At 37.9% G+C, this 25,393-nt stretch overlaps 1 protein-coding gene across 27 annotated transcripts in view; it reads right to left on the reverse strand.

The window, feature by feature from the left end:
- Ubap2l (ubiquitin associated protein 2 like) overlaps positions 1–25,393 on the reverse strand; it is a 57,682-nt gene that overhangs the window by 14,181 nt on the left and 18,108 nt on the right. For 11 of the 27 annotated variants that reach the window (XM_029537595.1, XM_029537591.1, XM_029537585.1 and 8 more), the window contains exons 7-20: positions 23,115–23,160; positions 22,701–22,813; positions 18,909–18,983; positions 15,906–15,958; positions 14,183–14,268; positions 12,642–12,813; positions 8,069–8,267; positions 6,009–6,286; positions 5,687–5,859; positions 3,943–4,132; positions 3,203–3,257; positions 1,929–2,103; positions 1,510–1,582; positions 75–270 (exon numbers count right to left, since the gene is read on the reverse strand). In XM_029537595.1, the coding sequence (XP_029393455.1) occupies positions 75–270; positions 1,510–1,582; positions 1,929–2,103; positions 3,203–3,257; positions 3,943–4,132; positions 5,687–5,859; positions 6,009–6,286; positions 8,069–8,267; positions 12,642–12,813; positions 14,183–14,268; positions 15,906–15,958; positions 18,909–18,983; positions 22,701–22,813; positions 23,115–23,160 (1,884 nt within the window). The remainder of the gene's footprint in view (positions 1–74; positions 271–1,509; positions 1,583–1,928; positions 2,104–3,202; positions 3,258–3,942; positions 4,133–5,686; positions 5,860–6,008; positions 6,287–8,068; positions 8,268–12,641; positions 12,814–14,182; positions 14,269–15,905; positions 15,959–18,908; positions 18,984–22,700; positions 22,814–23,114; positions 23,161–25,393) is intronic. The other 16 variants (XM_021195676.1, XM_021195677.2, XM_021195675.2 and 13 more) reach the window with 2 other exon arrangements.

Genomic DNA, 25,393 nt, shown 5'->3' on the forward strand with positions numbered 1-25,393 from the left:
AACATTTTTTAGCTGTCATACAATTTACTATCTCCTCCATCCCAGAGGAATGCCACCCTTCTAGGCAAAGCTACCTGAAGTTGTAGCAACTGAGCTTCGAGTTGAGGCTGTGACAGTAGAGTTGCTTCCCAGGCTAAGGCCCAGACTACTGCCACTATTCAGACTGGAGGAAACACTGACCACTGGGGGAGGTGCAGAGACAGTGCTGGATGTGGTAGAGAAAGTGCTGGAGGAAGAATGTAGATTCGCCTCACTCTCCACACTTGTATGCTTCAAAGGGAAACAGGAAAAGATAAAGGAAACAACGATTAGCAACAGGTTAGAGAAGATAAGCAATGTATGACCTCATCAAATCTGAAATTTAAAAAAGCCAACCTAGGGTACCAGGATTCCCTCTGCTAAGATTAAAGAAAATTTCTAGCTACATGTTCCTCACAATTGCCCATTGGCCATCATCACCTTGTTCAGAAAAACAGCAAAGTGGCTGGGGACAAATTCCATAGGGACCAATGACATCAATTAGTGAGGGAGAAAAGCTTAGAACTAAAAAGTGTATCACAGCCTTCTTTTCCACACCTTGCTTCACTAGTTCAACTTACAAAACTAAAATATAAGCTGGAAGAAAGTACCAGCTTTGACTTTAAAACTAAAATTTCATTGTTTTGGAATGAGATCAAGAAAGTTTTAACTCTAATAGCTTTTCCTAGGCTTCTATAAACTTAACACCTTTCCCTAAGTAACCCTGGCAACCATAAAGTAATTCATCTGGACACCACTTTCATAAAGACGTCCTGCTTCATACCATTTTAAAGACTTATATTTAAGCATTTCCCAGGCTAAGAACAGACATACTTATATTAGTTAAAAGACACAATTTTTGTAGGAATTAATCCAGGGCCTTATGCCTATTAATGATGAACTCCATGACTGAGCTATAATATCTTTTTTTTTTTTTTTTTGGAGATAGGATTTTTCTGTGCAATCCTGGCACTCACTCTGTAGACCAGGATGGCCTTGAACTCAGAGATCTGCCTACTTCTGCAGCCAAAATATTGGGACCTCCATTTAAAAAAAAAAAGTGTATGCTGTTCTGCATTTAACAGAGAACATGAAGTCCCTGCCTATTTTTTGTGAAAAGGAAAAACACTTTTAATTATGCTCCATTAAGTGCAACTTTTGGACTCTTTTGACTTCCAATATCCTTTTACTCCTTTTCCTACAAACTCAGTTGGGTCAAAGAAAATTTCAAGAACATCCTAATGGGTGAGCCAGGTATGTGCTAAAGGCATACCTGTAATCCCAACACTAGAGAGGCAGAGGCAAGGGGAACTTTAAAGTTAGTCCACATAGAGTTTGAGGGCTACACAGCAAGATCTAACTCAAGAAAGAGAGGAAAAGCCTACCAACCAACCAAAACAAATAAACAAAAAATTACATTATGTGGGACAATCTTAGGGTTAGAAAATTAAAACCATGAACTACACACTTCCTCTCAAGCATCATACTTACCAAAAGAGTGGATGTTGAAGTACGCCCAGAAGATGTTGATGAAGAAAGGGTATTCTGCTGTGTAGATAATGCACTATAAGGGAGAAAAGGTTGCCATTAGCCACTAACACAATGTTATAGTTTTATCTGACCTGGAACTCCAATGAGCAATCACCACAAAACAAAACAAAAACCAAAAGCAGAAAAGAGGAACAAGATTTCTGAGATCATACTGACATATATAATGGCTAGTTTTCAGGGTTGTGAACAATCATAGCACGAGCAGATTCTAAAAGCAGAAAATAAGTCTCCTTTGTTGTCCTCACTTCTCACAAAAACAGGGCTAATGTAGTCTCTAACAGGTAGAGTAATGAAGACCAGACCAGATGGGCTCTGTTATTGAAACACACAAACCCAACTAAATTCTCACCCCAAATTACCTGCTATGTTGTGTGGTGGTGGTATTTGGAATCTCCTCACTATGGCTCAAGCCACTTAAGGAGGATGAATGCTGATTGGCTGTCGTCAGTAAGGAAGCTGCAGGTACTGTTTCATTGAGAGAGGGTATACTAGAAGTGGAAGGTGATTCAGATTTCACTGCAGAGCCTGTAGCACCTGGAAATAGGAAAACATTTCCCCTCATCAGAAAATAAGGAATATCTATGAATAAAGAAAAACTACAATCCTCAACTACTTGAAAAGAAAAAAGAAAGTGGGAGTTATTCATTATGTTAAGCACAACTTTTGTTGGACTGCAGAGACAACTCAAGGTAAACTGTTTATATCAGGCCCTGGGTTCCATTCCTATCACCACTTGATGACTTGAGTCTGATGACAAAGTCCCAGTGGAGAATGACAATAGATTCCTAAAAGTTTTCTCTGTCATCCATGAGTGCTGTGGCACACACATGCTTGTACTCACAATACCAAAAAAAACAAACAAACAAAAAAAAAAAAAAAAACCTAAATTTTAACAATCTAACTGAAATAGAGAACTTACTATGTATGGCAGTTCATGTCCATAATCTAGCTCATGGGAAGCTTACACAGAAAAATCACTATGATTTTCAGAGGAGCTATGGCTATAGCATGAACATGTATTTCAAAAAAACCAAATATGGCTGGAGAGATTGCTTAGTGCAGATAAGAGCAAAGGCGTTTCTACCAAAGGATCTGGGTTTGATTCCCAGCACCTGCATGGGATGTGTGTTATCTCCAGTTCCTAGATCTGGCACCTTCATATAAACATAAATTCAGGAAAAACACCAATGTACTTAAAAATATAAAAAAAGATATGGGGCTAGACAGATGGCTCAGCAGTTAAGAGTACTAAATTCTTCCATTGGACCCAGATTTCCAACAATCCACATGGCATCTGCAACCAGTTTCAGGGTATCTGACACTGGGCACAAACTTGGTAAACAGACACTCACACAGGCCAATGCCCATACACATAAAACAAAACAAAAGACCTCAAAAGATAGAGAAGTTGAAAGCTGACTACTGTACACACACAGACAGAGCTGAGCGCAGTGGCACATGTCTTTAATTTCAACACTTGGGAGGCAGAAGTGGGCAAATCTCTTCTGAATTCGAAGCCAGCTTAGTCTACACAACAGGATCCTTCCTACCTTACAAAAAAACCCGAACAACTCTACATCAACATTGAGGAAAGCCACTAAAACCAAGAAGAAAAAGCCTGGAAAACACTTACCTTCAACAGATTGCGTGGTCTGTAACTGCGTGGCCTGCACAGAGCTGAAACCATTCTGGAGCAAAAAAAAAAAAAAAAAAAAAAAGCAAGAAGAGAGACAAGCTTGTAAGAGAGATGTTACCAGTCACTTAATTTTGGTCAAATATATTTTAGGGAACCTGGAAAGATGGCTCAACAGTTAAAAGCATGGATTACATACAAAGAGCACCTGAGTTCAATTCCTACTGCATATATTAGACAGCTCACAACCCCCTTTAACTCCACTCCAGGGATTCTGATGTCTCTGGCTTCTTAGGGTACCAGCACTCATATGCACACAGCTACTACCCTCACCAAATAGTTTAAAAATAAAACAATTCTTAAGACCCATCCTGCTAGACAGGTACTTCAGACCATCTTAGGTATATGTTATCCCTTTTACCAGAGTAACGTAGATTTACTAATATATATGCACCCCAAAGTTTAGTAATCTGATCTATGAGGAAAGGACAGGTATTTGAGACAGTTTTTGCCATAACAAACAAATCTTTATTGCAAAGAGAAATGTTCTGAATCTTGAGGCTCCCCCACATTTGCTGAAAATAACGTTTAGTTTACCAATCACAGAAATGTGCTTTTGTCAGCATCTCAGTTGGCACTTCCAAGACTGTAGCACCATTTCCAGAAAAGTGAAACAATATTAGAGGGACTTTTACCCACTACTTTGCTAACCAAGGCCCAGGGAATCATTAAGCTACTACCTTAGCCTGAGTCAGGTCCTTTTGGGGTGATGAAGAGATGGAGCTGGGATACCGCCGCGTCTGTGTGGATCTCTGTTCATATAGAGGGCCCTGAGCATTATTTTGGGAGGTATAAGTTGTCGACTGAATCGGGCCACTCTGATAACCAGACTCCTGACTCTGATTAGATGAAACTGTAGATGAAGACTCACTGTGGAAAAGAAAAATGTCTTAGGAAATGACGATGATCTTTATTGGGATAAAATACTTTCAATTAATTAACAAGGAGAAACTTATCAGGCACATGGGAGGCTGAAGCACTCAGTGTACCCCTACACATCACACCATGAAACCCTGGCACAAGAAAAATCATCTTTTGATCAGTTTCATTATTGATAGAATTTCCTGGGGGGGGGGACATTTTTTGAATTATGATTCAAAAATTCTTAGCAGCGGTGGTGCACACCTTTCATTCCAGCACTTGGGAGGCAGGCAGATGCCTGAATTGAGGCCTACAAAATGAGGTTTGGGACAGCCAGGGCTACACAGTGAAAGTCTGTCTTGAAAAATGAAAAAACAAACCAAAAAACTTAAGATTTAATGTATACCAGTGTTTTGTTCACATGTATGCCTATGTATCATGTGGATTCTGAAAATCAAGTTGTCTACATGGTCAACAAGTGAACTTAACCACCAGGTCACTTCTCCAGCATTCCCCTTTGGGGCAGGTTGTCACTAGCCCTGGCTGGCTTTGAACCTCCTGAGTGCTAGGATTGAGGGTACCAGCACGCCCAGCCTGTCTTTCTGTAGTTTCTTAACTGAAATGTTTTTATTCCAATAGCAGATCAATCATTCGTTTCTGTAACACAGCATCTGCTCTCACCTCACATATTTCCCCTACTCCCATGAGCCACAACAGTCATCCAGAATATTTTTTTTACATAAAATCTTTATAGGCATCAGTGGCAATTATGACTCAACTAATCAGATCTAGACTAAAGCCAGATATCTGTATTAAGGAAAAATTATCTATGCATAAGATGACTTTCCTTGATAACTACAAGAAGACAGAAAAGGTTCATTTATTTTTATGGCTTTTTTTTTAATTTAATTTATGTTTTTCCTGAGTTCCTATTTTTACTTTTCACAAACATAGTCCCACAGCAAATAAAGCACTTTTCACTGCAGGAGATGTCAAGGTACTGTTAGAGGTGCTGCATTTTAACTGTCAGAATCAAACAAACCTTGAGAAGCTAGGGAGATGGCTCAGTTAGTACAGCATTTGCCATGTAACAATGAAGGCATGATCTGATACTGAAGAAGACATTTATGATCTCAGTACACCGGGGAAATGGAGACAGTAAGTTTCATGGTGCTTACTGGCTAGCCAAATTGGTCTAGTTAGCTCCAGGTTCAGTGAGAGATGCTCATTCAGAAAATAAAGTAGCGAGTGATTGAGAAAGACACCTAATATTGACCCCTGGCCTCCAGATGCATGTGTATGTCTGCACATACACACATAAAAAACAAAACAAAACAAAACAAACAAAAAACTGAGCTTAGACATTCTAGAAGTACCTAAATGGCATTTATCTAAATGTTTAAAATCATAGATGATCCTAGTAACAATGTATTTCTTTAAAAGCACACAACAAAATGCTATGATTGACTACTTTTATCCAGTCAGAGATATGGCCTCTCCAGAGAAGAAGTAAGCACAAAACTAAGCTACCAAAAGAGGTCTTCTGGGTGATGATTCCTCTACCTGGCCGTGCTGGTATATAGGCTACTAGGAGCCTGGCTTGAGGAGGCGCTCGTGGTGGGGGTGGACTCATAATCAGAAAGGACAGGTTCTGACCCAAACTGCAATGCCCCAAACTGTAGATTTAGCCCTGAGATATCTGCTGAGCCAGGCATCTCCACAGCCAGAGCAGGAATCTATGAAAAAGGTAGGAAAAAAATATGTAAATGTTTTTGTAGAAATAAAATTATTCCTTTCAACTTTATATTTCCAAATAAACCCTTAGACTATCTTATCCTGAAATCCCATAACCTCCCTGCCTTAAAACAGCATCTCCCTCAAGTACCTTAGACGTCAAGGAGGTTTTCTTCTTTTGTTGTTTCAGTTTCTGCTGAGCCGGCTGAGGGCTGGAGGACTGGTTGTCTGAAGACCCCGGAGACATCTGTGGAGCCGAGGTGGATTTGCTTGGCAGAGGAGAAGAGGGGGGAGGTGGTGCAGCTGTCGAGGTAGCCACTGCAGGTGGCTTCTCCTGAAGGAATACCTCCATCATGGTTGAAGATGGGGTGAATGCCTGGCGCTTTGTAAAAGGACTGTGCACTGTCGAATCATTTGCACTCTTCAAATCTGCAAGAAGAAACACAATAAGTTATGAGCCAGTGATATCAATACATTCCAAGGAAATACTGTCCTATACTAGTACTAGGAATAAGACCTTCAAGATTCAAGAACTCCAGCTAGCAAAATGGCTCTCGGTGCATAAAGATTCTTGCCACTTGAAATTTTTGTTTACTTGATACAAACTAGAGTTATTTGGGAAGAACCTCAGTTGAGAAAATGTCTCCGATTGTTGGCAAGTCTTTAGGGCATTTTCTTAAAAACAAACAAGTATTTATTTTATGCACACAAATGTTTTGTCCACATCCATGTCTATGTACCACACTTGCCCAATACCCTCTGAGACCCTGGGGCTGCAATTTATTATTGTAAGCCACTACATGGGTGCTAGAATTGAATCCAGAATGTTTGGGAAAATAGCCACTGTTCTTAATTGCTGAGCCATCTCTCCAGCCCCTGCATTTCTTCCTGCATCCCTCACCCCATCCCTCCTCCCCACACACACATTTTCCTTTTTTTTTTTTTTTTTTTTTTTTTTTGGTTTGAGACTATAAGGTACTGGTTGTCTTAAATAAAATTTCCAGTGTAGACCATGCTGTCCTAGACTTCAACTTAAGAGATCTACCTGCCTGTGTCAGAATGCTGGGATTATAAGTATGCATCATACCTGGCCTGTATTTTCAGGATTAATAACTGAAATGAGAGGGCTGTGTAAGAAAATACACTAAACAAACTATGGCGAGCAAGCCAGTAAAGAGTTCCTCCATGATCTCTGTTTTAGTTCCAGCTTCCAAGTTCCTGCCTTGACTTCCCTATAAGTAAATTCTTTCTTCCCTAATTTACTTTTAGTCATTTCTTTATCACAGAAACAGAAGCATATTAAGACATGTACCATGGCATACACAACCCATATATCAATCCATCCAACCATCCAGGTACCCAAATTGCATATAATCAGATCCTTTCCAAAAAAAAAAAAAAAAAAAAAAAAAAAAAAAAAACAAAAAGGAAACCAGAAAAATCAATACCATTGACCTGTCTGTATATGTCACATATCTGTAAATTATCCTTTTTTTCTTTTTAATTATTATTGTTTTAGAGCTTTATTGTAGAAAGGCAGGGAGAAAGAGAGAAGGTAGAAAGAACGAGGTCAGCTATGACCATGTGGAGAGAGAGGAGGAGGGCTAGAGATGAGTAAGAAAGCTGAGAGAGAGCTTAAGAGCTAAATTATCCAAATTTAAAGTATAAAATTCTAAGATGGCCACGGTCATCAAACTGAAGATAAATCAAAGAAGAATTTAGGGCTAGGTAAGGTGTCTCCGTCACTAAAGTGCTGTGAAAGTATACAGACCTGAGTTTGACTCTCATTATGTGAAAAGGATGGGCACAGTATTGTCACATGCGTGTAATCCTATATTACATGCATATATGCGCTGGAGAAGCAGATATAAGAGAATCCTTAGGGTATGCTGGCTCTTAAGGTTAAGAATCAAGAGACCAAGTGAGAGTTTTAATGATGCTCACCTCTAATCCCAGCACTCAGAATGCAGAGACAAGCAGATCTCTGACTTGGAGGCCAGCCTGGTCTACCCAGGAACTTTGAAACCAGCAAGGGCACCATCACACAAACACACAAAATCTAAAGAGATTTCTCTCAAAATCCCAGATTAATAAAGAAATAGAACTAAAGTTAAATTCAATTGTATATAGTCTTAGATTATCCAGTCCGTCCCTATCTTCTAGAAAATAAATCTCTTCTGTGTCAAAGAGTTAAGTCACCCGTCAACTTACCATACTGCACCAGTGATGGTGATTGTGTTGTTGAGCCCATATCCCAAGAGGAGGTGGTAGTGCTTCCAGATTGAGAATGTTGAGCTGCCAGTTGAGCAAGGGCCTGCGCGGTCTTGAATTGCTCCAAGAACTGGGAGCCTGTTGTACTGCCACCTTTAGCTTCCCCAACATCACCAAATCCTTTCCCCAACATGCTCACCTACAGATCAACAAAGAGATCAGAGAAGTTTACAGCTGGTAATCTTCCTCAGCTTACTCACAAAGACAGACCAAAAGTCAACACATAATAATACTACTCATAGAATGCTACCAAGCAAAGAATAGCAAATGCCTATACTCTAGGTACTACAGAGAAGTTTAAGACCAGCTTTATACCAGACTAAGTATACTGCATTATTATGAGCACACATACTAGAGTCTCAATACCTATATACAAATTCTGACTGCATCTTTTGGAAAAATTCCTATCTGAAATAGAAGTAAAAGTAGTACACATCATAAAGTTGTAGGAAGCTTATTTAAGGACAAGCATGGTACAGGTCTGAAATCCTAGTATACAGTAGCTTGAGGGAGAAAGAATACAATTTAAGGCTAGCATGGACTGTACAGTGAGATCCTATTTCAAAAAAAATAAATAAAACAGTAAATTTAAGTACTTGGGAGGCAAGAAGATAAATGAGCATGAAGGCAACGTGAGATACACAGTGAATGGTATACCCTGTCTCAGAAAGAAAGAAAAGAGAGAGAGAAATTAAAATCTATCACAACTCTTTCCACAGAGATAAAGCTTTATTAAGTGGAGAATATTCTAAACTTTCACATTTTCAAATCAATCAGTACTTGATAATAATCTAACAAGATATACTAACACTTGCAAAGCTAAACAGAGAATCCTAAGTTCAAGGTCCTCAAGCATGATGACATATACCGCCTTTAATCCCAGCACTTGGAAGGCAGAGACAAGAAGATCTCTGAGATTTTCAGGCCAGTCCTGGCTATACAATGAAACCCTGCTTCAAAAAACCCAAAAATAGTACAAAGTCAACCTCAGCCATAATGAGTGGGCAGTTCAAGGCAGGGCTGGGCTATGAGACCTTGATTCAAAACAAACAAACGGATGAATAAATGAATGGGTGAATAACTAAATAAAACAAAAGGCAAAACACAAAAGGAAAAGTAACCATAAAGTGGGTCAAAAGCCAGTGGCCAGGGAACTCAAAGGCACAAGAGGGAGAACTATTGCTTTGAAAAATGGACACAATGTGCCTATCAAATGAAACTAAAGAACTATTCTGTCAGTTTTAGTCAAAAGTTTCTTGCAATGGAGAGTGGTAAAACAAAATCAACCAACCAACCAACCAAAAACAAAAGTAGAAGGACTGGAGAGATGGCTCAGCAGTTAAGAGCATGGACTGCTCTTCTGAAGGTCCTGAGTTCAAATCCCTGCAACCATATGGTGGCTTACAACCATCTGTAATAAGATCTGATCCCCTCTTCTGGTGTGTATGAAGACAGCTACAGTGTAATTATATATAATAATAAATAAATCTTAAAAAAAAAAGGAGCCAGGACAGGATAGGAATGGGGGTGGGAGGAGGGATGTGTGCAAATCAAGGGCCAGCATGGTCTGTATACTAAATCCTAAGACAGCCAGGGCTACAAAGGGATGCACCTCACTGTGCTTTTATTTGTTTGTTTGTTTACAAAGATCCTGTCTTTATAAACAAACAAACAAACAAACAAAGGACAGTATGCATACCTTTAACCACAGCAAGAGGAAGGGATTAGAGGCTGAAGTAATTCAGTCAGTTTGAGCTCAGCCTGGTCTACATAGGAAATTCCAGTACAGCCAAAACTACATAGAGAAATCAAGTTTCAAAAAGATGAAGAGAGTGAGGGTCAAAAGAAGCTAAAAAAACGGAACAAGTATTATCAAAATGAACTACATATATGAAAATGTCATTGTTTACTATGTAAATTAATGCTAATAGACATTCAAAAAACAAAATTAATTTACATTAAGCAACTCAAAACAACTCAAAACTAACCAACTGGAACCTCATTTGAACATTATTAACTACCAGAAACAAAGAGAAGTTATAGGGCTAACCCAAATTTTACACTAATCAACGAGTCCACATGATTTGGACTATTTTCTGCGTACATTAACAAATGCATGTTAACACTAAGCATCATTTTTTTCTTAATAATTCTCTCCAATCACCAAGGCAAAGCTAACCAACCACAGATAGACATGGTTGATGATGACAAGCCAAAATAAAACTTTCCTCCATTAGGTTGATTTACTCAGGTATTTTGTAAAAGGAAAAACAGTTGACTATTAAAGAAGGAAAGATTTTTTTTTCTTCTCTACTTCAGTCTATATTTCAAGACTGTGCAAATGGAAATCTCAGAAGATGGGTTGCTGAGATGGCTCCACTGATCCAGTGTTTATCATGGCAAGCCTGATGACCTGAGTTTGATTCTGAGGATTCTCATGGATGCTACAAGTTGTCCTTTTACTTCCTCATGTGCTTGTACAGATGCAACAGCAGGTGAACACATGTAAACTCAGAACAAATTTTTTTTTTAAATGTTAAAAAATCTCTCAAAAGTCTGAAACTGTTGGAAAGGCATGGCCTCAAACAACTAGTTACTATCACTTTCTTCTGAAAAAGAATTATTTTTATTTTTAGTTGTATGTATGGTTCCTACATAAGTAGGAATATCATCTGTGTGGGTACACACAGATGCTGAAAAGAACATCTGAACCTTGGCAATAGGAGTTACAGATAGTTGTGACATGCCCATTCTGAGTGTTCATCCTATAGAAGAGCAGCAAAAGCACCGACTGCAAAACCATCCCTCCAGACCGCAATCAAATATTCAAGGACAAAGCATTAAAGATGCAGAAAAATACCAGACATGTTCCACATCTATAATTTCAGCAGGATCTGAAATGAAGTTCAAGACCAGTGTGGTGTATGTCTGTGTGTGTATATGTATGTGTAAGCGCAAATATATACACATACATATGTATGGTAAGACTGTTCAAGAAAAATGAAAAAACAAAAAGTATACATATGCATGCAGACCTTACATTAAAAAAATTTTAAAAAGAAACAAACCAAAACTCAAGTTCCAAGGAAACTAACACTCCAGAATCTAGCCTCCTTGGACATCAGCACACACAGAAAATAAAGTAAGCAAAAGCCTATGATACAAGCACTACTACATTTTAAGGAAAATTGATCCTTTAACATTTATTCTCAATGAAAAAGAATGAAGAGGGCTAGCTCAGTTACTAGAATGCTTGCCAACCATGCACAAACACTGTGATTTTATTCACAGCACTATACAAACCAGGTGATGTTGGCACATACCTACAATCCCAGCCCCTAGAAGCTAAAGACTAGAGGTACTCTTCCTCTATACCATGAATCTGAGGCCAGCCTGAGACATTATTTAATACCATGCCACAATAAAAAAGTAAAAATGTAAATAGACAGTGAAAGAAAAGAAACTAGGCTGGGCATGGGCACATGCCTCTAAATCTCTGCATCCAGGAGGCAAAAACTGTTTCAAGTTAGAAGCCAATAAGGCTAGTCAATGAGTTTCAAGCTAGCCAGAGTCACAGAGAGAGAGTTTTCTTAAAAACAACAACTACTGGTATTTACCTTACTCACTTCCCTGAGGTCTAAGAAGGTAAGAGTAAGCAAATGGAAAAGAAGGGCAGCCTATCAAATTCTAAAAATTAAATAATTGGGTAGAAATTTAAAACTATTTAGCTATGATACTAATAGATAACAGTACCAAACTAATCCAGAAACTTCTGCTTGGAATATTGAAGCATTTATAACACTTATTCAATTTTAAGGAATGAGGTACTGTATGATCTGAAAATTAAAAATAAGCCAAACAGTATAGGTATCTTTCACTACTTTTCTCCATTCCTCTTTTATTTTTTCAACCCCCTAACACTAGATAGGAGAGGGATAGAGAAGAAAGTAAAGAGATCACTGAATAAAGTCAGGGGTCAAAAGAGGTAAGATAATCATTAGACTACCTCTGGCTGATTAGAACTATTGAGTTTGTACAAACTTGGGGCAAGTTTGATCTTTGCCATAAGGGTATCTAATTTCTTATTATTTCTTCTTTGCACATGACTACTTAACTGTGTCCAATACAAAGCAATACCCCAACAACAACCCATCCCACCTCTTAAGACCCTAGCAATTACATATCCTCTAAAAAGTCCCCAGAATTCCAAACATCACACAATTAAAGACACTTTCTCCAACTAGCAAAATCACACCCCCACAAGACCAGGAGGCAAATCATAGCTATTGTGGATAATCTGAAGCAACAATATTCCATACATGGGTTTAAAACAAAAACATTCTTACAAAACTATAAAATTGTCACTACAGAGCAGCTGGGAATGATGCTCATGTTTGTACTCTCAGAGGACTAGCCTACACACAGTGAGGCTCTATCTTAACAATCATTGAAAAAGGAATAGTCTTGTGTATGTGTTTGCTGGGGTTAGTGTAATGGTTTGTTTCATATTTACCATGCTATGATGAGAAAATGTACTCCCTGAAGCAGGCTGTGATATGGCATTCTGCTTCGAATTACTAAACACCAGAGGTTGAGCCAGGGAAGGAGCCTGAGATGGATCCAGATTAGATGAATCATTCTCCATTGAAGATGGTGTCTTCCCCAACAGAACAGCAAGGTCAATTCTAGTTTGGGCAAGAAAAGGATCTTTATGAATGAACATTCTAGCATACCCTGCACACTTAGATCATGGTTAAATCAACATGAAGGCTATTTTCTGATGCTACAGTCTTGTAAAGTCCTAATATGTTCCATTAATCAAAGTAACTGCATGCCAAACTGACAAAATAGTTAAACATTTAAGTTAAAGATAGCACTGATTTAATGAAATACTAAATCTTCAAGGGTTTGAGGGGTTTTGGGGTCTTTTTTATTGGGGGGAGTCTTACTATGTAGCCAAGACTTGCCTTATATTTATGTTTCTCTTGCCTCAGCCTCCCAAGTACTCGAATTATAATAACCATGGGCCATAACATACTCAGAAATTTTTTTGAGGTAAGGGTTCACTATGTAGCTCTAACTAGCTTAGAACTCACAGAGATCCACCTGCTTTTCTCTCCAACTACTAAGATTAAATTTGTGCATCACACTTGACACTCTACTCTGAATATCAAATTCTAATAAATAATTTAAAACTGTTTAGCTATGATTTTAATACATAATACTAATTTCTAAAATACATACACTCAGCTGAGCATCGTGGTGCAAACACCAATAAACAGAGGGCTAATGCAAGAGGACTACTTTAAAGCTTAAGGACAACCTGGCCTAAAGAGCAAAATTCTGTTTCAAAAACCAAACACCATATATATGATTACTAGCACACTCAAATGGATTTAGAACTGAGAAGGTTTTAGAAGTTTTTCTCTAAACTTAAAAGATTACCTGTGATATAAACAAATTATGGGGTTGATGTGTAGCTCAAAGGTACAGTATAAGCCTAGCATTCACAAGGATCTAAAATCACCCCCAGCATCTCATCAAAAAGAGAAAAAGAAATTCAAAATACTATGCTCCGTTACTCACAATAGCTTTCAGTGACACCTGAGTTTATGCAAAAGTAGTGACCCAAGGTAGAATGACTAAAACCAAGAGGGAGAAAGAAAATACTCAGCTTTCCCCAGGTCCACCCATGTCCAAGGGAGAACAAGCCATTAAATAAAATACCAACTACTGATGGTTTAGCAAATTTTATCTACATTAGCTCAACATCTATTAAATACCCAAAAATAAGGACTGGAAAGATGGTTCAACAGATAAAAGCCCTGACTATTCTTCCAGAGGTCCTGAGTTCCATTCCCAGCAACCATATGGTGGCTCGTAACTGTCTGTAATGGGATCTGATGCCCTCTTCGGGTGTGTCTGAAGACAGTGACAGTGTATTCATATACGTAAAGTAAGTATTACTTAAAAAAATAAAAAAAAAAAAAAAAAAAAAAAAAAAAAAAAAAAAAAAGCTTAAAAAAAGGTACAGTCATTTTACAACACACTTGCCTCTGACCAGCAGTGATTGTCACATTCTCCGCAGGCAGAGGCACTGAAGACACATTAGAGGCGGTAAAGATCTTGGTCTCAGAAAGCTGTAAAGAAAGGAATCAATTACTCCTGGTGTGGGAAATTACTCCTGGTAAGGTAAATAAATTCAGTACGAAAAAAGGAAACTCTATGAAAAAAAAAAACACCAAAAAACAACAGCAACAACAAAAAAAACCCAAAAACTACCCTGAGGAATACTAAATGGGTTGATCTCAAGACTGCTTAATGGTTTTATCCAATTAAGGAATAGAACCAAGGAACACAATAAAACATAATAGAGTCATATCATATACAGACTGAACTCACAGGAAGGCTATCTCTGTGCTAGTTACATATATTGAGGAAACACCTTTTCAATTTCTCATTATAAACCCCAACTCCTACCTCTACCCAAAGGACATTTATCTTCCACCATTTTCTCTCCCCCAATGAAAGGAAAAGCATGACCAAGATGAAGAAAGAAAAAATGTTAATTTATCTGGCTATTGAGCAGTTCAGGTCCAAGCGCTGGCCAAATAATAATGTCTTTTCAGGAATTTCAGCTATATACAAATTTTGCATTAATACTGACTACATTTTACTTGTAAGGCATCTAATTATGTAACCAATTACAGGGGATAACTCTCCTTCCTAAATAAAAAAGTTGAATTAGGTTTGTTTTCTTCAAGTCTTTACCAAAATCTCTTTGGTAATAAACAGAAAACCCATCGTATCCCAAATATATTCCTCATTAACATAAACCAAATTTCAGATGGTAAAACTTGTTCATATTCAGAAAGCCGTTTAGCTTAGTGATAAAAGAAAATCATAACCCCGTGATGCTGGTGTACTGTAATGTTTTGAAACCTAAGACTGACAACCAAAACAACTTGACAAAGCTACCTTACCTACCTATATATAAAGAAAAGCAAATTTAAAATATTAAAATGAGTTTATCCATAATCACTGAAAACCAGAATTCATAGCAAAAGTTTTACTGTGACCAATTAAAATTCTTTTTACTCAGATAATATTCAAGAAAATCTTTATAAACCACCCATCTATACGTTTTCCAAGTAAAGTCAAGATAGCAAATATCTAACTGCATAGTCATTTCAATTAGAGTTGGGCATTGGGTAGTTAGAAGTTTCACAACCAACTGGATTTTAAACTTAAGGCTTAGATATCATAACTATCAACTGCCAATCTATCATAGGACTCGATACCAAATAATGCAACAGCTCCAAGTACAGCTGTATGACATTAGCAGCTGTGACTCAATGTACAACCTAGTATATGCTTAACTAAAAACGATTTTTCTGCAGTGATAGGATTTGAATGCAAGATTCTCACACATACTAGACAAGCGTTCTACCATTTAGCTTCTTCCCAGTCCTAATTTCATTGTTGGTACCCTACCCAACCAGGCTATCTTCCTGGGTCAATCTGACAATCAGGTATTGGACTTACACACCTGCACTTGCCCTTTCCATAGTGTGGTTCCACAGAGTCCTGTCCATGCCCAGTCTCCTTCATATAACATATGTGAAATGTTCTGGTTCAGAACACTATTTTGGATGTAAAAGTTTTAGGTCAGAATCTTAGCAGTGATTTAGAAAGGCAGAAATATATCCATTTTCTATCCCTAAACACAACTTAGGGATAGAATACATTAGGTAAGGACTAGCCCAAGAATACCTACATCTTCATTCCAATCTTCAGTTCCCCACTCTTCTGTTGCAGTCCTCCATGCACCTAGGATTGGAGGGAATCAAAAAGGAAAAATAAATTTAAGTGTCATAAAACATGTTCTGCATTAACATTTTGACAAGCAATAGTATGATTGTTAGAATTTAGCAAAAAGAAAGAAGTTGACTTCAGAGATACATATAAACACATCCATCCATGTAAGATCCTTTCGTACCCTCTTCCCCACCATATTTACCATGCCATGCAGTATCTTTAAAAACCTCAGCTTTGTCTTAGCAGTCATTTAAAGAGATGGTAGCAACAAATTTAAAACAGAACATGCAAGTAACATCTCTTTATTTTGTATAAACAAAACCAAGATAATATGAAGAGAAACAACACCAGTAGTAGAAAACTACAAAAACTTGGCACGTGTTTAATGAAAGGAGAATAAGTAGGTGTGGAAGCTGAACAAAGAAAACAGACAAAAGGACCTCTCTGCTATTAGAGATGGGACCCCCCCCCTCCCCAAAAAAAGAAAAGACCAGCACAAGTCAGGTTCATAAGTCCTGCTGGGTTAAACCAGGTAACTATAGGGGACACTGCATAAACTTGCTCTTCTGGGAAATACAAAGCCAAATTAAAATCAAATATGTACAATAGCACTTATAGAGAATATAGACGCTGACCTGCCAAAGGTATTGCACAGACCATGAAGGAAATCATTTTCCCCTTCTTTTGAGCTAAAAGTTTGCAGATAAAAGTTCTATATACAGTCCACCCACTTCTATATATTTACCTAGGCATCTTTGTTGCGCACTCTCTCTCTCTCTCCTCTCTCTCTCCTCTCTCTCTCTGTTATGCATGTATGTATGTATGCATGTATGTATGTATGTTCATATGTGTAGACACAATGTTGTGTTTGTGCTGGTAGGTGTTCACAAGTAGGTGGAAACTAGAGGTTGATTTCAAATATTTTCTGTGCCACTTTTTATTTTACTGAGGCAGGTTCTCTGGCTCAACCTAAAGCTGATCTTATTTGGACAGTTTAGCTGCCAGCTTACACAGAGGATCCCATCTCCTTCTCCCAAGTTCTAGGTTACAAACAGGCCTCTACATCCATGTGGCTTGTAAGTGGTGAGAATCTAAACTCCAGTCTTCATGCTTAGACAGCAAGAGAGTTATCAATTCTAACATTGCCCTTCCCCTACTCTCACAATTTTTTGTCTCACATACACATCTCAGAAAGAAAATGTCTCATAAAAACATTTTTGAGAGGGCTGGAGAGATGGCTCAGAGGTTAAGAGCACTGGCTGCTCTTCCAGAGGTCCTGAGTTCAATTCCCAGCAACCACATGGCGGTTCACAACCATCTGTAATGGGATCTGATACGCTGTTCTGGTGTGTCTGATGTGTACTCATACACATAAAATAAATAATTATTAAAAAAAAATTTTTTTGAGAAATAGGATTCTTTTCTTCTACCAGAACACTAATATAAGAATTTATCTCTACCAGAAACTAGACCTTTCTCTTTTTCTAAAAACACTAGAACTCATAATATATGAGTAACTATTGAAGTTTTCTCAAGAATCAACAAGTGGTTGCTAAGCATAGTGACAAATCCTTTTAATCTCAAAACTCAGGAGATTGAGAATTTCCTCCAGGACAACTTGGTCTATACAACAAATTCCAGGCCTGTCAAGGATGCAAAGTGAGATTCTGTCCCAATAAAAATAAAAATCTTAAAGTAAAAATAAGAAAGTTAACAAATGATTGAGTATACCTCCATCCAATACTTCAAAGGTGACACAAGAACATCAAAAATTTGAGGACATGGGGCAAGGAAAGATGGTTCAGTAGGTAAAGCCTGAGAACCTGGGTATAAATGCCAACATCAACTTAGAAATTGGGCGCACACTTGCTTTAGAGTGCATGAAACCCTGGATTTGACTCCCAGCATCGTAAAAACAAAACAAAGAACAGAGGCATGAATCTATAGTACCAGGAAAGCACAACAGGATTACTGGGGCTTGCTGGCCAGTTAACCTATCTGAATTGATGAGCTTCAGGTACATTTACAGAACAGGAAGGTAGCAACAGATTAATAAAAATATTGATCTCTGAGATCAGGATGCACGCATATACACACATGCAGACAGATATAAGCATGCATGTCTGTGCACAGACTTTTTGAAGCCAACATGGTGGTCTACATAGTAAGATCCTATTTCATTAAAGAGAAAAAGGCAAAAAGAAAAGAAGAAAAAAAAAAAATCTAACATCTACAAAACCACTTAAAATTTTCAAAACTGGGCTCTAGAGTGGTTAAGAGCACTGACTGCTCTTCCAGAGGTCCTGAGTTCAATTCTCAGCAACCACATGGTAGCCCACAACCATCTGTAATGGGATTTGATGCCCTCTTCTGATGTGTCTGAAGACGGTGACAGTGTACTCATACATAAATCAATCTTTAAAAAACAAATCAAAAAAATTTTTTTTGCTAATAGAAATTATTTGCTACAGGGAAATACAAGTCACAAATCCTATCCTCTTACTCTTACTCTTTCCTTTCTTCTCACTGAAATCTGTCTCATCTGCAATCAATGGAAGTCCAAATGAGTTAGCACTTAATGGAAACCTGGAGTTAGAATGGACTAGTTACCTAACCTAGGTTCTTTGTGTAAGAATTTTCTTTCTACATGCTGGTGACTTGATATGGATACTTGTGCTTGATGCTTTCCTATACTGGAAGTCCAGTCATGACTAAGGAAACCAGCAACAGTAAAATGAAATGTTCTACAAACCTTAGGGTTTACATTCCCACAGCACAAAGCTCAGTCAATGTAAATGCCAAGTATATACTAAATGAATACATTTTGGGGAGGTAAAAGTGGACACAGAAGATGAAAGAAAAAGGTAGAAAGAAAAAAAAAGCAGAAAGACAGAAAAATCCACATATCCACAGATATTTCAATTCATAAAAATCTGTAAAAATATCCGGGGCAATTAGGCACCTGGATGTATCATACCAGGAGCAGTCTCAAATTTTCGGGGATAATTTGACCCCTCAACCCCAATGAAATCAAGTCCTGAAACAAAAAAGAAAAGAAAAGAAAAAACAACCAGTGAAATTTTGCTTGTGAATGAGAACATCTGCCCCCAATACATAATTCCCATTGTACCTGTGGATATTTTAAGGGTAGATTTGAATTATTTCTTAAATTAAACAAGGAATTTGAAGTTTGCTCTATGAAAACATAAAAGAGATCATGCATAAAGGTATGTCACATCATGAGATGAGAACAGGAACATACGAAGCTAAAACCAATCCTTTCACACAGGAAGATGACAGTGGCATCACCTATCATTTCTTTCCAGCCACACATCATTGATTTGTGACTCCAGACTCGTAAAATCAGTTCTGTTCTAATCATTACAACAGTCCTTGTTTTCCTAATCAGATTCTTAAAGACAGCTTGGGGGATTGGGGGTTGGGGGCTGGATGGTGGTGGTACACATCTTTCCCAGCACTAGAAAGGAAGAAGCAAGCAGATCTATAAGTCTGAAGCTAGCCTGGTCTACAGAGTGAGCTAGGATTACACAAAGAAGCCTGGTCCCTGCCACTACATCCCCCCACCCCCAACAACAACAGCCAACAACAAAAAGACATCCAAGGATAAGGACTGGGAATGACACCCCCACATACACATACACCCAAATTTTTTATTCTAAACTGAAAGCCAATGCCTTATTTTCCATTGTTTTTTCTTCCAAAGATTAAAAAGCTAAATATCTAATATATTACAGGTGAAAAGAAATCAGTTATTTTTTTTTTAAATATTAAAACTGTTAGCACTGCCTCTACAAAACAGGGAAGAAATAAATCCTAACAATATATTAAAACATCACTTCACAGCCAAATGACTAAGGGAATCTAATAAGATGCCCACATTTTTTTTTTCTTTTTAAAGATTTATTTATTTATTATATGTAAGTACACTGTTGCTGTCTTCAGACACTCCAGAAGAGGGCGTCAGATCTTGTTACGGATGGTTATAAGCCACCATGTGGTTGCTAGGATTTGAACTCCGGACCTTCGGAAGAGCAGTTGGGTGCTCTTACCCACCGAGCCATCTCACCAGTCCAATTTTTTTAATACCTTAGGTTCTGCCTCCACCCATGGGAAAAAGTAAAAATTTAAAAAGGAGGAAACTTGAGAGATGCCTCAGGGGATCAGAGGACACACACAGCAGTCAATAACCATCCAGTCTCCAGTTGTAAGGGATCTAATATCCTTTTCTGGCCTCCACAGGCAAAGCATGCATGTTGTATATAGACATACATGCAAGCAAATTACCCAACATATTTTACCATATGTGTGTGGATAAATATAGTAAAATTTGAAGTAACATGTCAACAAGTCTAAAATTTTAGACTCCTGTTAAACACAGACCTCTTTGTAAAAAGAAAAACCACAAGCTCACATATGCCAGTTCAAACAGCAAAAAAGTTTGATATCACAAAAAAGGCACTCTACGTTCCAAGCAAGGATGACAAGAGTTCTTGCTTAGCAATGAATAATGTCCTGATTCAATCCCCAGCACTGTGGAAAAAAAACAAAAAACAAAAAAAAAATACACTCTAAATTTTAGGGATGCTCTTATTAAAACAGCACATTATCTTTTAACCTTGAACATATGTTGGTGTAACCCCTAAGCCTAAACCTTCTACAAAAGTAGTTTTATTCAAATCCTATAAACACTCGACCAACTGACAAACACCAAAAAGACTATTCAATGGAAAGCTAGAAGTCCAGTGAGTCACTTCTTAAAAAGAAAAAAAAAAAAAAAAATCCTGGAACTCACTCTGTAGACCAGGCTGGCCTCGAACTCAGAAATCCATCTGCCTCTGCCTCCCGAGTGCTAGGATTAAAGGCGTGTGCCACCATGCCCGGCTTTTTTTTTTTTTTTNTTTTTCTTTTTCTTTTTGGTTGCTCATCTTTTTAATAGTACAACAAAACTGAGTTCAAGCAATGAAACAGCATGTTAATATAAAGATAATAACTATAAAAAAAATCTCTAGATTCATCAACACATTACAGTTGAAATTCTTTTTTGTTTGTTTTGAGACAATGTCTCATTTCATCATGATAGCTGGTCTGGAACTTATTATGTAGTACAGATTGGCCTCTAACTCAAGAGATCTGACTGCTTCTGCCTTCTCAGTGCTGGGATTAAAGGCATGAGGTACTACATTGGGCTACATTCTTATCNGTGCTGGGATTAAAGGCATGAGGTACTACATTGGGCTACATTCTTATCAAATTCAGCAAAACTTAAAACTGAAGGTTTCTAAATGTTACTAGTAGATGCAAACTGACTAAGTAGCATTTGTCCTCTAGCATATTTTATGAAACCCATAAATTTAGAAGGAAAAGTTATTTCTCTCTTATACATATGTTAAAATGATTAATCTTACGCACATCTTGACAAAATAAAGACTTGAGTTAAAAATAAAGTTAAATCTAGGGCTGGTGGGTTAGGGTACAAGGCTCTGAATAGTAGAATGCAAACACATATGAAAGCCTGAGTTTAATCCAAGCACTATCACTTCAAAAGTCAAATAAAATTTATATATATTAAAAAAACAGTATCACATTTTGATCATGTAAGTAATTCAGCAGGGGCTGGATAGGTGGCTCAGGGGGTTAAGAGTATCAGCTAGCTGGGCAGCGGTGACACACGCCTTTTAAAAAAAAGAAAAAGAAAAAAAAAAGATATCCCACCTAAGTGGTGGTGGATCACACCTTTAATCTCAAGAGGCTCTCAAGGTCAGCTTGGTCTACACAAAGTGAATTCCAGAATACCCAGGGCTACACAAAGAAATCCTGTCTCAAAATACTTCAACAACATTCGTATTTTGGTATTTAGAAAATAAATGAATAGTGCTTGTTGACTCTGACTCTAGGTTCTGTTAATCTTGACTAGTATCCTACTCAGTTTAATTTATTATACTCAAAAGCTGAAAGTACCCTAATATAGAATGCTAGGAAATACATGTAGCACTAGAAGCCGCCACATGGGCTAATGGAAAGAGCAAAAAGTTTTAGAGTCAAAGAGTTCTGAACACAAATACTAGTAAATTCTTTCAACCTTCAGCTTTATCATTAAGACGGTGATTATAAACCCTATTTTAAAGCCAGGTACGGTGTGTGTGCTCCTGTATATAAATTCCTGGACAAGTGGAGACAAGAGAAGCAGGTGTTCATTCAATGTCATCTTCACTTACATAGTGAGCTTAAGGCCAGCTTAGGACACAAGTCTAATATCAACAACAACAAAATAAATAAAATTTCCTAAAAATAGGACTGATTTCAGGTTAGGTGTGGAAGCATACATCTATCATTCTAGCACTTGGGATGCTTAGCCAAAAAAATTGTGAGTTCCTGGCCATATTGCAGGTATGTTAAAACCCAAACAAGTGGTACTATGGGGAAGGGTTGTGGCTTGCCTTGGCTACTTCATAAAAGAATGATCAGGTTAAACTGATACATAAAATATGCTCACAAACCCAAGGCGAGCTAATACTCTACACATTAAATCTTCATCCTTATATTATCTTTTTTATCTGTGTTCAGCTTTTAAATCTGCGTAAAATCTTAAAATAACAAAAATGCTTTATGCAAAGTTATTTCCAGGAATGACTACATCCCAATGGTATATTTGGCTAGTATGCACAGACCCTGATTTCTCAATCCAAAAATAAGATACCAAAATAAGAAAAAAATTCTTAGAAAAGTCACTCACTTGTTCCATCATCTGGTTCAAAGTGGCCAGTGTTGTTCCATGTATTGCCACTGCTATTGCCATAGTTATCATCAGTGTTGGTTGGCTCTGCATAATCAGCTGGGTTAAAGGTTCTAAATAAATAAATAAATAAATTGATAGAGATGGTAAATTCTTAGACCTGAAAATGAGCACAAACCTACATTTTTTATTTTTTAATTCATCTACAAATCAGCCAGGTGTCATGGTGCACACATGCAATACCATCATTTCAGAGGTTGAGGCAAGAGGGACAGTAAGCTTAAAGTTGCTTAGGCTGTAAAAACAATGGAGCTCCATTAAAAAAGCAAGTCTACAAATTATTCAATCTCATTTTGGCTAAAGTTCTCTTTGTCCATTCTCAGGGTGAAAATTTAAAACACCAATGAAACTTACCCCATTCCTTGAGCAGAAAACCTTCCTCCTCGCCTACCAGAACTACCTGCAGAAAAACAAATATTTTAGAAGCTGAAAACCTACCCAGGCAAGACATCTTTGGAATAGCTAAGTGTTTATTTCTTCCAGTACCATGGAACATACCAATTAATCTAACATGGGACAATTATTACTGCCAACAGCTGTTTATCTGCTGCTTAAACTGCCAAAGGGGAGGGGGATAGATAGCTCAGGTAAAGTGCTTGACATCTTAGCATAAAAACTTCAACTTGGGCTGGAGAGATGGCTCAGCGGTTAAGAGCACTGACTGCTCTTCCGAAGGTCCTGAGATCAAATCCCAGCTACCACATGGTGGCTCACAACCATCTGTAATGAGATCTGACTCCCTCTTCTGGAATGTCTGAAGGCAGTTATGATGTACTTACATATAATAATAAATAGATCATTAAAAACAGAACAAAAAAAAACCCTCAACTTGATAGATCCCTGGGTAAGCCAAACAGCCCACTGGTGAATTTCCAGGCCATTGAGAATTTGTCACAAAAAAAACCAAAACAGCCGGGCGTAGTGGCACATGCCTTTAATCCCAGCACTTGGGAGGTAGAGGCAGGAGGATTTCTGAGTTCGAGGCCAGCCTGGTCTACAGAGTGAGTTCCAGGACAGCCAGGGCTACACAGAGAAACCTTGTCTCAAGGAAAACAAAACAAATCAAAAGAAAAAGAAAAAACCTACAAGGGGCCAGATAAGATTCTTGGACTGCTCCAGCTAGAAAAATTCAATGCATCACTTTGGCTGGTAAAAGCTCTTGCCTTTACCTGGGTTTATGAAATTGGCACTGACAATTCTAAAACCATTGGGTCTGAATGTACAAGAGAGATGAGAACCACTGCCAAGGTAAATGCTAATTACCCAATTCAAGTCCTCAGCCGTGGAGTCTATCCACTACCAAAAAGTACTGTGAGTAAATGTATGCCTTGTGTTGCTAAAAGTAGGTGGAGAACAACATCCCAAATAAATCTACTAACTTATAGAAAATTCACCTAAAATACAAAGAATTGGCTAAGATCAAGGAATAGTAAGGAAAGAAAAGCAAAAGATGGACAATTAAAATAACACCATTCCTCAAAAAGTTACTAAGACCAAAACTCCCAGAGCAAAGAAATATGTGACAAAAGTATACCAGTTTACAAGATTTTAAATTAATATTAAACAAAAAAGGGATTTTTTGCTAAGTATCTCATTAAGAGAGAACATAACTGGGCTGGAGAAATAGCTCAGTGGTTAAGCACCGAATGTTCTTCTGAAGGTCCTGAGTTCAAATCCCAGCAACCACATGGTGGCTCACAACCATCTGTAATGAGATCTGACGCCCTCTTCTGGTGCATCTGAAGACAGCCACAGTGTACTTACATAAAATAATTAAATCTTAAAAAGAAAAGATATTCGAGAACATAACTGATGTTATTAAGACAAAATCGCCGGGCATTGGTGGAGCACGCCTTAAATCCCAGCACTCGGGAGGCAGAGGCAGGCGGATTTCTGAATTCGAGTGAGTTCCAGGACAGCCAGGGCTACACAGAGAAACCCTGTGGGGGGGAGGGGGGAGGGAGAAAAAGAAAAGACAAAATACCCAGATGTGATTGATACCTACATTCAATATCCTAGAGAAGCAATTTTAAAACCCATCTGATCTGGCCAGAGAGGAAAGCCTCTTAGGAAGCTGTGGACTACTCTTTTCTTCAGCATTCTTACTGCTCAGGACAAAGCATTTTAGAATCTTTTTTGGCCAAAATCTGACTAACAAAGGACACTATCATGTTTATCCACGAATGTGAATTTACTCAAAACTTTTGAACATTTGGTACTTTTTCTCTTATAATATTTTGTTTTAGAGAAACACTGCAGAATTTCCCCTCAATGCTGGGTATCAAAACCCACAGAAATCCACATGCCTCTACCTCCTAAGAGCTATGATTAAAGGTGCACTTCTGAGTATGTGTGTATGTCTGTACATGCATATATATATATATATGCGCATCACATGTGTGCAGGAGGAACTTGAGGAAATCAAAGCAAACATCAGATATCTTTGAACTGGATTTACTGATGGTTGTGAGGCATTGTGTGGATGCTGGGAACAGAAAGCAGGCCCTCTGTAAGAACAGGAAGTACTATTTAATGGCTGAACCTCAGGGGTTTTTGTTTTTTTCTAAAACTTTTTACAGGGACCATTTCTGGTGGTTATCTTACTGATGAAAAGCTGGGTGGCTTTTTAGTTC

This window comes from Mus pahari, chromosome 4, assembly GCF_900095145.1.
Source record: "Mus pahari chromosome 4, PAHARI_EIJ_v1.1, whole genome shotgun sequence".
In the NCBI taxonomy this organism is placed as follows: Eukaryota; Metazoa; Chordata; class Mammalia; order Rodentia; family Muridae; genus Mus; species Mus pahari.